We start from the raw sequence: 13,310 nt of genomic DNA, 5'->3' as shown, positions 1-13,310 counted from the left end.
GTGAAAAAGGTAAACAAGCGTGGCATATAATAAAGTTGGTAAAAAAACGGTGAAAAAGGTAAACAAGCATGGCAAATAGTTAAGATGGCAAAAACGGTGAAAAAGGTAAACAAGCGTGGCAAATAGTTAAGATGGTAAAAACCGTGAAAAAGGTAAACAAGCGTGGCAAATAATAAAGTTGGTAAAAACGGTGAAAAAGGTAAACAAGTGTGGCAAATAGTTAAGATGGTAAAAAAGGTAAACAAGTGTGGCAAATAGTTAAGATGGTAAAAAAGGTAAACAAGCATGGCAAATAGTTAAGATGGTAAAAACGGTGAAAAAGGTAAACAAGCATGGCAAATAGTTAAGATGGTAAGAACGGTGAAAAATGTAAACAAGCGTGGCAAATAGTTAAGATGGTAAAAACGGTGAAAAAGGTAAACAAGCGTGGCAAATAGTTAAGATGGTAAAAACGGTGAAAAAGGGAAACAAGCATGGCAAATATTAAAGTTGGCAAAAAGGGTGAAAAAGGTAAACAAGCATGGCAAATAATAAAGTTGGTAAAAACAGTGAAAAAGGTAAACAAGCGTGACAAATAGTTAAGATGGTAAAAACGGTGAAAAAGGTAAACAAGCGTGGCAAATAGTTAAGATGGTAAAAAAGGTAAACAAGCATGGCAAATATTAAAGTTGGTAAAAACAGTGAAAAAGGTAAACAAGCGTGGCCAATAATAAAGTTGTTAAAAACGGTGAAAAAGGTAAACAAGCATGGCAAATAGCTAAGATGGTTAAAAACGGTGAAAAAGGTAAACGAGTGTGGCAAATAATAAAGTTGTTAAAAACGATGAAAAAGGTAAACAAGCATGGCAAATAGTGAAGCTGGTAATAATATTGAATGCTACTTTGCGGGTGCGCTGGCACCAACTCCCCGCCATAAACGAGGGAGGAGCGTCGTGGCTGCGACTGGCTTGCTTTTGACAGCTGCGGTGGCCGGGCTGCATAAAACGACCAGCTGTGCCTGGAGGGCCTTTAATTAGGTTTCCATCGCACGCTGACAGAGTCAATGGAGCATCGATTTGATTTTCCCTTCAGATGCTGGTGCTGTGGTTGCTGAGGCCAAATGCCAGATGTCACACCAGGATTATTGGGTTACACAACCACTGGCTGTCTGTTCACTCTGCACTATAGACTCACCCACTTATTGGATTCACTTCATGTATGTTCTTTGTTTACACCCTCATCTCCCAGCCCTAATGTGGAAAGGTTTCCCGTTTGGGGGTAAAACCTGGCCCACCAGGGACTACATCAGTTGGGACTACGGTTGTGTATTTCATACAAGAAAACTATTACATTTTTATGAGAGCTGGCAAAAGTCATGGACGACCAGAGTAAGTCATGTCTTGTTCACATCCTGTCTTCTAAACACTATTCCATGATAGCGACAAGGCTGTAAATCAATCATCATCTTATACAGGGGTCTTTACTTGGGGGCACACTGGAGCTAGGGTCTGGGTGAGACTGGGCCACATCAGGTCCCCCCCCCCCCCCAAAAAAAAACCCCACATTTATTAAAAACAGAAAAATAACCAAACTTTTTCAGTGCTTTGGTTTGGATTTTCTACAATAAAAGTGCTGATAAAACATTCCACTGTTCTTAAATATCTTAATTTTTATTTTTCTACACAAAATAAGATGAAAAATAAATAAACAAATCAAGAATAAAGAAAATTAATCAATCAGTAATACATAAATATACTAATAATAATAATAAAAACTTAAGAAACCACATATAGTTGGTGGGTAGACAAATTATTTTTTTCAGATTAAAATGAACAAAGCATTATTAGAGCCCTGTAGACATGACAAAACACGACTATAGTCACATTTATACTCTTTTTATTTACAACATATTGCGCAACTGCAGGGTCTTGAGACACATGCTAACTCGCAAACTAGAGAGCTAGCGACCTAAACGGTAGCCTTCAAGTTATTTCCTTTCAACTTAAATAGCCAAAAACTTACCACTTCCACACGGATAGGGAGGATAACTATTAACAGTTATTTAACCTTTAACATGAACATTAAATCAAACGTAATAATTTTTTCTGGGTACATGATACCATACAGAATCCGTATCAAACATTAAACTTTCATATCAAGGCGGGGGCCTCAAACTAGTGTCCTGCGGGCCACATTTGGCCCACGGGCCGCATGTTTGAGACCCCTGACCTATAGGGAGAAATGAAACCAACTGGAAGTATACCAGTTGAGGGTGCGCCATAACATGGGTGAGGTCTTTGTCCATCCATCCAGCCATCAATCTTCTTCCACTTATCCCAACTCGGGTCAGTCTAATCCTAAACCTAAGCCCAGACCCCAGCAACAAAGTCCCAATTTTCTATGTTTTTTCTGCTTTCTCATCTATTTTCATTCTCCGCAGCTCCTCCTCCAGCGTGCCGATGTGGTGCAGCAGCTCCTGTATGTCCTGCTGCAGTCGCAGCTCGGTCTGCTCCTCCACCTCCAGGACTTTCCTCTCATACCAGCGCTCCAGCTGAACAGACACCGTCTCAAAGAAACGCTGCGTCACCTGGAAGAGACCAACACAGCCAAAGACGTGGGGGTCAGGACGGGGACAAGGAGTAATCCCACCAGACAAGTCACACATATCAGACCAGTTGGTCAATGTTTGATAACTATTGTGTAGTTGTGTTAATTAGTCAGCTCCTGGATTATAATTAATTGGGGTTTAGAGCGATCACCTCCACCGCATGAAGAGTGTCTCTCTCCTGCGTGAACGTGGACTCCAGCTCCAGTGGAGGCTGAATGATGAACTCCAGTGTTCTGGTACAGTCCGCTTGGATCTGTGCACGATCCGACTGGCGAATGTCCTGCACTCCTGGACTTTGGCAGCAGGGGCCATCAGAACCCGTCGGGAATCCTAAATCATGGTGGCCAGGCAGCCAGAAGATGTTCTCATAGTCACCTGATGGAATATTTCAAAGACAAAAAGAGAAATACAGTACCATTAACCTGAAATATTCAACATAATTAATTGCTTAGTTGATTTGCCTTAGTTCCTTAGTAATCACTCTACTCATTAGTTCCTCAGTAACTACTCTACTCACAAGTTCCTCAGTAACTACTCTACTCATTAGTTCCTCAGTAACTACTCTACTCACGAGTTCCTCAGTAACTACTCTACTCATTAGTTCCTCAGTAACTACTCTACTCACGAGTTCCTCAGTAACTACTCTACTCATTAGTTCCTCAGTAACTACTCTACTCACGAGTTCCTCAGTAACTACTCCACTCACGGGTTCCTCAGTAACTACTCTACTCACGAGTTCCTCAGTAACTACTCTACTCATTAGTTCCTCAGTAACTAATCTACTCACGAGTTCCTCAGTAACTAATCTACTCATTAGTTCCTCAGTAACTACTCTACTCACGAGTTCCTCAGTAACTAATCTACTCATTAGTTCCTCAGTAACTACTCTACTCACTAGTTCCTCAGTAACTACTCTACTCACTAGTTCCTCAGTAACTACTCTACTCATTAGTTCCTCAGTAACTACTCTACTCATGAGTTCCTCAGTAACTACTCTACTCACGAGTTCCTCAGTAACTACTCTACTCATTAGTTCCTCAGTAACTACTCTACTCATTAGTTCATCAGTAACTACTCTACTCATGAGTTCCTCAGTAACTACTCTACTCATGAGTTCCTCAGTAACTACTCATGAGTTCCTCAGTAACTACTCACGAGTTCCTCAGTAACTACTCTACTCACGAGTTCCTCAGTAACTACTCTACTCATTAGTTCCTCAGTAACTACTCTACTCACAAGTTCCTCAGTAACTACTCTACTCACGAGTTCCTCAGTAACTACTCTACTCACGAGTTCCTCAGTAACTACTCTACTCACGAGTTCCTCAGTAACTACTCTACTCATGAGTTCCCCAGTAACTACTGTACACATGAGTTGCTCAGTAACTACTCTACTCACGAGTTCCTCAGTAACTACTCTACTCACGAGTTCCTCAGTAACTACTCTACTCACTAGTTCCTCAGTAACTACTCTACTCATTAGTTCCTCAGTAACTACTCTACTCACGAGTTCCTCAGTAACTACTCTACTCATTAGTTCCTCAGTAACTACTCTACTCACAAGTTCCTCAGTAACTACTCTACTCACGAGTTCCTCAGTAACTAATCTACTCATTAGTTCCTCAGTAACTACTCTACTCACGAGTTCCTCAGTAACTACTCTACTCATTAGTTCCTCAGTAATTACTCTACTCACGAGTTCCTCGGTAACTACTCTACTCATTAGTTCCTCAGTAACTACTCTACTCACGAGTTCCTCGGTAACTACTCTACTCATTAGTTCCTCAGTAACTACTCTACTCACGAGTTCCTCGGTAACTACTCTACTCACTAGTTCCTCAGTAACTACTCTACTCACGAGTTTCTCAGTAACTACTCTACTCACGAGTTCCTCAGTAACTACTCTACTCACGAGTTCCTCAGTAACTACTCTACTCATTAGTTCCTCAGTAACTACTCTACTCATTAGTTCCTCAGTAACTACTCTACTCACTAGTTCCTCAGTAACTACTCTACTCATTAGTTCCTCAGTAACTACTCTACTCACTAGTTCCTCAGTAACTACTCTACTCATTAGTTCCTCAGTAACTACTCTACTCATTAGTTCCTCAGTAACTACTCTATTCACAAGTCCGTATGGCTCTATTATATACGGTCAGTATTGCTGGACGTTTGTAATGTTACTCGTCAGAGGTCCAATTCTGCGATTCTTGGTTCAAATCCCTGAAGAGGATCCACAGTGTATTTCTGCTTGATGTGGACTTACCTGGCGGCCTGTTCACCTTCATTTCAAAGTACTCATCCTGTTTGACTGCTGTCAGACTGCGCGTGGCTTTGGATGGAAGGATGTTGACGTAAGTGGCCAGTGAAGTGCTGCTATGTGCCGACACCACAGACAGCAAAGGGGTGGATTCCAGCTCCGTGTCAGACTCGGCACGGGGCGAGCGGAGCAGTTTGTAGCCATGGTTTTGGACTTGATTCTGGGCCACACGTCTCCTCAATTCGTCCCTCGGTGCTGCCTCCTTGACAGAAGCGAGATGCATTTTGTGGGGTAAAATCTGTCCAACAAAACAAAACATTTCTTTTGTCAATGGCTTGTCAGCCTTGTCGCTATCATGGAATAGTGTTTACAAGACAGGTTGTGAACAAGACATGACGTTGGAGGACTTTAACGTTCTTGTTGGCATGTAACATGTGCCCGCGCCTGCTGGCTGAAAGATGAATGATTGGATGATAAGACAAGCAAACACGAAACCTGCTGTTTGTTCCTGAGGTCCATCCGACACAACACGTTGTTGATCTCCTGCATCCTCAATGTTTGGAGACTCATCTCTTCCTGCGTGGCTTTTAGTTGCTCCTCTAGCTTGTCAATCAGGGCTCTGCAGCGGCAGCCTCTGCTTGGTGTCTGAACACGATAAATCATTGCAAAGACGTTGGAAAGCTAACTTTTCACAGAAGATACATAGATACATAGATACATAGAAATTGTCCTATCATTTCTTACCTGTGGAATGATTCCATGCTTGTACGGTTTCCTGTAGTTTGTCCATAAAGTTTTCCTGACGTGGAAAGCCTGCAAGCACACAAAGGCAATGTTAGCTAAAGATGAAAAGAATCACTTGAAGGGTTGAAAGCAAAATGAATTTAGTACTGTCTGGTGAACCACCTGGTGAACTTTGCACTGTGTGCTCCATGCATCCATCCATGCATCGCTCCATCCATCCATCCATCCGTCCATGCATCGCTCCATCCATCCATCCATCTATCCATGCATCCTTCCATTCATCCTTCCATTCATCCTTCCATCCATCCTTCCATCCGGCCAAGCCTATATCCATCCATGCCTCCATCCATCTATCTATCCATCATTCATCCATCCACCCATCCATCCATGCCTCCATCCATTCATCCAACCATCCATCCATGCCTCTATCCAGCCATCCATCCAACCATCCATTTACCCATCCATCATCCTTCATCCATGCATCCATCCATCCATTCATCCATCCTTCCATCCATCCACCCATGCATCCATCCATCCATCTATTCAGCCATCATCCATCCATTCATCCACCCATCCATCCATGCCTCTATCCATCCATCCATCCATCCATGCATCCATTTACCCATCTATCCATCATTCATCCATCCACCCATCCATCCATGCCTCCATCCATTCATCCACCCATCCATCCATGCCTCTATCCATCCATCCAACCATCCATTTACCCATCCATCATCCTTCATCCATGCATCCATTCATCCATCCTTCCATCCATCCACTCATGCATCCATCCATCTACCTATTCATCCATGTCTCCATCCATCCATCCATCCACCCATGCATCCATCCATCTCTTCAGCCATCATTCATCCACCCATCCATCCATGCCTCTATCCATCCATCCAACCATCCATCCATCCAACCATCCATGCATGCATTTACCCATCCTTCATCCACCCATCCATCTATTCAGCCATCATCCATCCATCCATGTGGGGTGAACGTGTGGATCGTGGACCTGACCTATGCTCATGAGCTTTGGGTGGTGACCCAAAGAACAAGATGGCGGGTACAAGTGGCCCAAATGAGTTTTGTCAGGATGCCTCCCTAGAGAGAGATGTTCAGGGCACGTCCGATCGGTACAAGGTCTTGGGGAAAACCCAGGACAGGTTGGACAGACTATAATTTCATAGACCCAGCGCACCCACGCCTCCATCCCTCCCACCGACGCAAATGGCAAAGAGCGAGGAGAGAAGGCGTGAGAGGGTTTAACACAGCCGAGTTCCCTGTTTGAGGATGCTGCTCCCATGACCGTACCTCAGACAAGTGGTAGAAGATGGATGGATGGATGGATGGGTGGATGTATGGATGCAGATGACCCACCTGCTCCTCGCCTTTTTTGGGTCTGATGACGGCAGCTGGTGTGACATGGTTTTGCATCTGACCCATACTTGCATCACTACTGGACGTTTCCCCCACCAGTGAAGAGCTTCCCTTCTAGAATTTCAACAGGTAAAAAATCAAGAACAAAACAGGAAGTTGAACTCTTTTAAATCTGTTTTTTTTTTTTTTTTACTGCGTGAGATGCTACTTTTCCGGTGAGAGGTGTGGTCCCATGCTTTGCTGTGAGAAGTTTTATTTTCCTTATGGTTCTCCCTCGTAAGTACCAATGTACCTGAGGACACAAACAAGATAGTACATTCATAAAATAATATTCCAATACGTAAATAGTCCACAGTACTAATGCTGTACCCAAACAGGACATTTGTTTTTTAAAGAACATTGGCACTTTTTTACTTTTTTTGTCATCATCGTATATAAGGGATGTTATCTTTGAGACACTCCATTGCAATACCCCTCTCCCACCACTGGTGGCAGTAATGTATCAGTCACTTAGGGACACTTATAGGCAAAAGAAGATAGTCAACTAGCAGCTAAGCAATGGAGAAGTTCCTTAAAGGAAAAATGAATATGAAATTAAGGACAAACTTCCTCAAACTCCCTCAGTCCAGACTTAGTCAGGTGAATTTGAAGTCTAAAATAAGACTGAAATAAGACCTCATGATGAACTATGACAACACAAACCTGAGGATCCCTGGCCAGCAGACGTGTGACATGCTTGTGGTTGTTGTCTCTGGCCTTGTCCAACGCTGTCTTACCCTCCTGGAAGGACAAAAAAAACCCTTTTCAACCATTAGCATCAACACAGATATTTGATGTTTACACCATATTTTACACACTTAGAGCCACAAAACCTATTTGAACACTAAATATTCATTCATTTTCTACCGCTTATGCTTATGAGGGTTGCAGGGGGTACACCCTGGACTGGTGGCCAGCCAATCAAAGGGCACAAAAAGACAAACAACCATTCACACTCACATTCATACCTATGGACAATTTGGAGTGGCTAATTAACCTAGCATGTTTTTTTGGAATGTGGGAGGAAACCGGAGTACCCGGAGAAAACCCACGCATGCACGGGGAGAACATGCAAATTCCACACAGAGATGGCCGAGGGTGGGGAAAGACAAAATAAAAAGTTACCACTTCCACACAAAATAGGAGGAGAACTCATTCATTCATTCATTTTGTACCGCTTACCGCACGGGGAGAACATGCAAACTCCACACAGAGATGGCCAATTGAACTTCTAGTGGTCTCCTAGCTGTGAGGTCTGTGCGCTAACCACTCGACCGCCGTGCAACCTAGCACTAAATATATTTTTTATACATATATATTTCTTAAGTCACGTTCCTTTTCTGTCTTCCTGTTCCTCCGCCACCCCTGCCAGTTAGTCATGTTTCTTTGGCCTCTTTTCTTCATCCATCTAGGTTGAACCTCTGCATTGGAAGTGTTGCAGGAAGCTAAAAAGCTAACTAGTTGACCATGTCACGCTCTCTCACCTCCGTGATTGGCCAACAAAACAAAGTTTTGAAGTAGGAATATTAATCTCTGATGAGAAAAGGTTGGAATTGTACATTTGTGTTCCGTTAGAAGTGGATGGAGGTATGGGTGCGTTTACATTGTTGGTGATGTTTCCAGCTGAACCGGATTCCAATAAGAGTCGGACCGTCTTCTTGTGGTTGAGAGCAGCGGCCACGTGTAGAGCCGTGTCACCTTTCTCCAGGACATACATAAGAACGAAAGAGAATGTCTGAGCACACATATGGTTTCTCTTTTGCCAAAATCATAATAGATAGCTAGCATCCAGACAGGAAGTGATTATCTATCTATCTATCTATCTATCTATCTATCTATCTATCTATCTATCTATCTATCTATCTATCTATCTATCTATCTATCTATCTATCTATCTATCTATCTATCTCTATCTATCTATCTATCTATCTATCTATCTATCTATCTATCTATCTATCTATCTATCTATCTATCTATCTATCTATCTATCTATCTATCTATCTATCTATCTATCTATCTATCTATCTATCTATCTATCTATCTATCTATCTATCTATCTATCTATCTATCTATCTATCTATCTATCTATCTATCTCTCTCTCTCTCTCTCTCTCTCTCTCTCTCTCTCTCTGAAGTCTCTGAAGGTTTATACATCAAGATTGCCGAGTCGCTCATTTGGCTGTCAATCAAAACGGCATTCCACCTCAGACAGACTCTACCTGGTTTCTCTGGTCGGCCGAGCGCAGCGAGCCGAGCAGGATTTTCACCAGTGTGGCGTTGTTGTAGCGGGCGGCCACATGTAAACAAGTATCACCCACCTGTGTCACACCACACAACTTCAAATATTAGTATTCCCGCTTATGTTGACCGAGACCCGGGAACGCCGCTCACGTTGTTGGCGATGTCCGGTCGGGCGCCGCCACGAAGCAGAAGGCGAGCGGTGTGGGCGTGAGCGTTCTGGCTGGCCAGGTGAAGAGCTGTGTGTCCCGCCTGCGTCAACATCTTCTTGTTACCACGGCAACATGCGCTCATTCATTCATCTGCTCAGTTTGTCTCTCAACATTTCATCCCTCATTCAGGCTCAGATACTGGATAGGACAGCCATAGCCAGACTTCAGGTGTCCTATATAGTCTAGTCTAGGGCTGTCCAATCTAGTGTAGACATCTAGTCTAGAGCTCTGTCCTTGCTAGGCTAGATAACTAATCTAGCTTACAACTGTCCTATCCAGTCTTGAGATCTAGTATAGTCTGTTTTAGTCTAGAGCTGTCCTATGTAGTCTGGCCTAGACGAGAGCTGTCCTACCTGGTATAGCATAGACTAGAACTGTCCTATCTGGTCTAGTGTAAACTAGAGCTGTCCTATCTGATCTAGTGTAGACAAGTGCTGTCCTATCTAGTCTAGCGTACACTAGAACTGTCCTATCTGGTCTAGTGTAAAATAGAGCTGTCCTATCTGGTCTAGTGTAGACAAGTGCTGTCCTATCTAGTTTAGCGTACACTAGAACTGTCCTACCTGGTATAGTATAGACTAGAGCTGTCCTACCTGGTCTAGCATAGGCTCGAGCTGTACAACTAGTCTAGCGCAGACTAGGGCTGTCCTACCTGGTCTAGCGTAGACGAGAACTGTCCTATCTGGTCTAGTGTAGACTAGCTGTCCTAGCTAGTCTAGAATAGATTAGAACTGTCATACCTACTCTAGTATAGACTAGAGCTGTCCTATCTGGTCTAGTGTAGACGAGTACTTTCCTATCTAGTCTAGCATACACTAGAACTGTCCTACCTGGTATAGTGTAGACTAGAGCTGTACTATCTAGTCTAGCATATACTAGGGCTGTCCTACCTGGTCTAGTGTAGACTAGAGCTGTCCCTACTAGTCTAGTGTAGACTAGGGCTGTCCTACCTGGTACAGTGTAGACTAGAGCTGTCCTATCTAGCCTCGCGTGGACTAGCACTGTCCCACCTGGTCTAATGTAGTCTAGGCTGTCCTATCTAGTCTAGCGTAGACTAGAGCTGTCCTACCAGGTCTAGTGTGGACTAGAGGTGTCCCCTCTAGTCTATCGTGGACTAGAGCTGTCCTATTTATTCTTGATTTCTACTCTGTTCCAGACTGGAGCTATCCTACCTAGTCTAGTCTGTTGTCAACTAGATATCCTATCTCGTTTAGATATCTAGTCTAGTCTAGATTCTGTACTAGCGCTAGTCTAGTCTGTGCTAGACTACGCCTGTCCTATCTAGTCTACTTGTCTAGTCTGGAGTACAGCTGTCCTATCTAGTCTTTGAGCATGAACTGATGAGTATGAGAGGTGTGAATGTTCTTCTAAGACCTTCTAAGGCCTTCCTTGATGGCGGCGTAGTGCCCACCTGCACGTGCGGATGAGAAACGGTGGACGGCGAGAACCCAAACCTTGTTCCTGATGTTCACGTCCGCTCCAGCCTTCACCAGCAGCTGGACACACTGGAAGAAACCGTGCCACGACGCCTCGTGCAGCGCCGTGTTTCCGTCCTCCGTAAAACAACAAAGACAACACCGTCAGAATGCCGCCATCTTGGTATGCTGAATGCGCGGTACCCACTCGGTTTTGAAGGTCCAATGCACAGCCACCTCCAATCAGGGCAGCGATGGCGGCGTTGTTTCCCATCGCAGCAGCCTGATGCAGTGGCGGATGCGGGATGGGCACCTGTCACATGACCGCAGTATTAATCATCATTATGATTGATTTATCATCAATTGTTTACATTTCTTTAGACAATCGCTAACAAGTATATTTACATTTTTCCCAATTACTATTTACCCCAAATGCCCTCCAAATATGGCAGCCAATCAGAACCGTCGGATGTGAGCATGTCACTCACCGGGCCCGCCCCTCCCCCATCCTTTCGTGTATCATCAACATACTGTCACATACATCTTGTACACGCTTATACCACACCCCATGCGGTGCTACTGGAAGTACATCAAAGTATCTTTTACCCTTTGGTCCATCGATGGCGCGGGCCCCTCCTCCTACTCCGCCATGCGAAAGGAGCATCCAAAAAAGAACACCCCCCCCGCCCCAAAGCGTTGATAGTCCGTTGTTGGGTGATTGTACCGGATGACATCTGCTGAAAGAAAAGGATGCCAGCTGTTGTGCTTGATGGGAGAGAGAGAGAATGTTGCTCTGCCTAATACTTCCAACACGAATGCTGTCACGTGATCAGATTTAACCGCCATTTCACCTCATCTTCCGGCTTCCGCTGAATACACGCACGCATGCACGCACAGCACACACAGTAACAAGCACAACAAACTCAATGTTGTATATTTCTATATATGATATAAATATATGTCAATATTTTATACAGAAGACGGTAGACAGGCCTGCCGATGGAAGCCCGTTTCCCAATGGCAAGTCGACATAATGAGATAAAAAGTCGACATAATGAGATAAAAAGTCAACATAATGAGATAAAAGTCGAAATTACGAGATAAAAACTTTAAATTATGAGATAAAAAGTTAAATTACGAGATAGAAAGTCAAAATTACGAGATAAAAAGTTGAAATTATGAGATAGAAATCTCACAAATCTCATAATTTAGATTATTTTAGCTTGTAATTTTGATTTTTTAATCTTGTAATAAAAAGTAAAAATTACAAGATAAAAAGTTTAAATTACGAGATAGAAAGTCGAAATTACAAGATAAAAAGTTGAAATTATGAGATAGAAATCTCACAAATCTCATAATTTAGATTATTTTAGCTTGTAATTTTGATTTTTTAATCTTGTAATAAAAAGTAAAAATTACAAGATAAAAGTTTAAATTACGAGATAGAAAGTCGAAATTACAAGATAAAAAGTTGAAATTATGAGATAGAAATCTCATTAATCTCATTATTTTGATTTTTTAGCTCGTAATTTTGATTTTCTAATCTCGTAATAGAAAGTCAAAATTCTGAGATGAGAAAGTCGAAATTTCAAGATAAAAAGTTTAAATTACGAGATAGAAAGATGAAATTACAAGTTAAAAAATTTAAATTACGAGATAGAAATCTAATATATCTCATCATTTTGATTATTTAGCTCATAATTTCGACTTTCTTATCTCAGAATTTCGACTTTCTATCTCAGAATTTTGACTTTCTATCTCAGAATTTTGACTTTTTATCTCAGAATTTCGACTTTCTATCTCAGAATTTTGATTTTTTTTATGTCACTATTTTATGGAAGCCTGTTTCCGCCACTGAAAAAAAAATTATCCCAATGGTAAATTGAAATTACGAGATAAAAAGTTGAAATTATGAGATAGAAAGTCGAAAAACGAGATTAAAAAGTAAAAATTATGAGATAAAAAGTCAAAATGTTGGGATAAGAAAGTCGAAATTATGAGATAGAAAGTCATCATGAGATCAAAAGTGCAAATAATGAGATTGTGAGTACATTGATTGTGGATTGTGAGTATATTGTGAGTACATTGAGGAGTACTTTGAGTAGTGTGGCTTTACAAGTGATGAAATACTTTCATTTGCTGGTGAATTCACATGGAATTGTACTGAGCAAACGCACAATGGAAAGAATTTTGAGGCATCGAAATAATAAAAATGATGTGGCTGTTCACAACTGTCTAGCCATTTTGCCAAGTCACGAAGACCACTATGAAAAAGATGGCACCTGTGGCACATGCGCAGTTGGTATCTCATAATTTCGACTTTCTTATGTCAAAATTTCGACTTTTTATCTCGTAATTTCGACTTTCTATCTCGTAATTTCGACTTTCTATCTCGTAATTTTGACATTCTTATCTCGTAATTTTGATTTACCAT

The 13,310-nt window shown here is 42.2% G+C and overlaps 1 protein-coding gene across 3 annotated transcripts; it reads right to left on the bottom strand.

The window, feature by feature from the left end:
- Positions 1–1,887: 1,887 nt before the first annotated feature.
- Positions 1,888–11,583, bottom strand: ankrd6a (ankyrin repeat domain 6a). 3 transcript variants are annotated; one of them, XM_058056902.1, is made up of 14 exons: positions 11,483–11,583; positions 11,085–11,189; positions 10,916–11,014; positions 9,403–9,501; positions 9,231–9,329; positions 8,615–8,713; positions 7,675–7,752; positions 7,166–7,264; positions 6,973–7,086; positions 5,590–5,658; positions 5,341–5,490; positions 4,852–5,143; positions 2,738–2,961; positions 1,888–2,565 (listed from the first exon to the last, which is right to left on the bottom strand). In XM_058056902.1, the coding sequence occupies exons 1-14, from the start codon at positions 11,492–11,494 to the stop codon at positions 2,377–2,379; spliced, it is 1,728 nt and encodes a 575-aa protein (XP_057912885.1). In that variant the 5' UTR covers positions 11,495–11,583; the 3' UTR covers positions 1,888–2,376. The 3 variants fall into 3 exon arrangements, with proteins under 3 accessions (XP_057912885.1, XP_057912886.1, XP_057912887.1); XM_058056903.1 differs by having other exon boundaries at positions 7,181–7,264; XM_058056904.1 differs by lacking the exon at positions 7,166–7,264.
- Positions 11,584–13,310: the final 1,727 nt, after the last annotated feature.

The sequence above is a fragment of the Doryrhamphus excisus genome, chromosome 19, assembly GCF_030265055.1.
Source record: "Doryrhamphus excisus isolate RoL2022-K1 chromosome 19, RoL_Dexc_1.0, whole genome shotgun sequence".
Classification (NCBI taxonomy): domain Eukaryota; kingdom Metazoa; phylum Chordata; class Actinopteri; order Syngnathiformes; family Syngnathidae; genus Doryrhamphus; species Doryrhamphus excisus.
The sequence above is the reverse complement of the archived record's forward strand: the minus strand, read 5'-3'. Positions and strand labels throughout refer to the sequence as shown.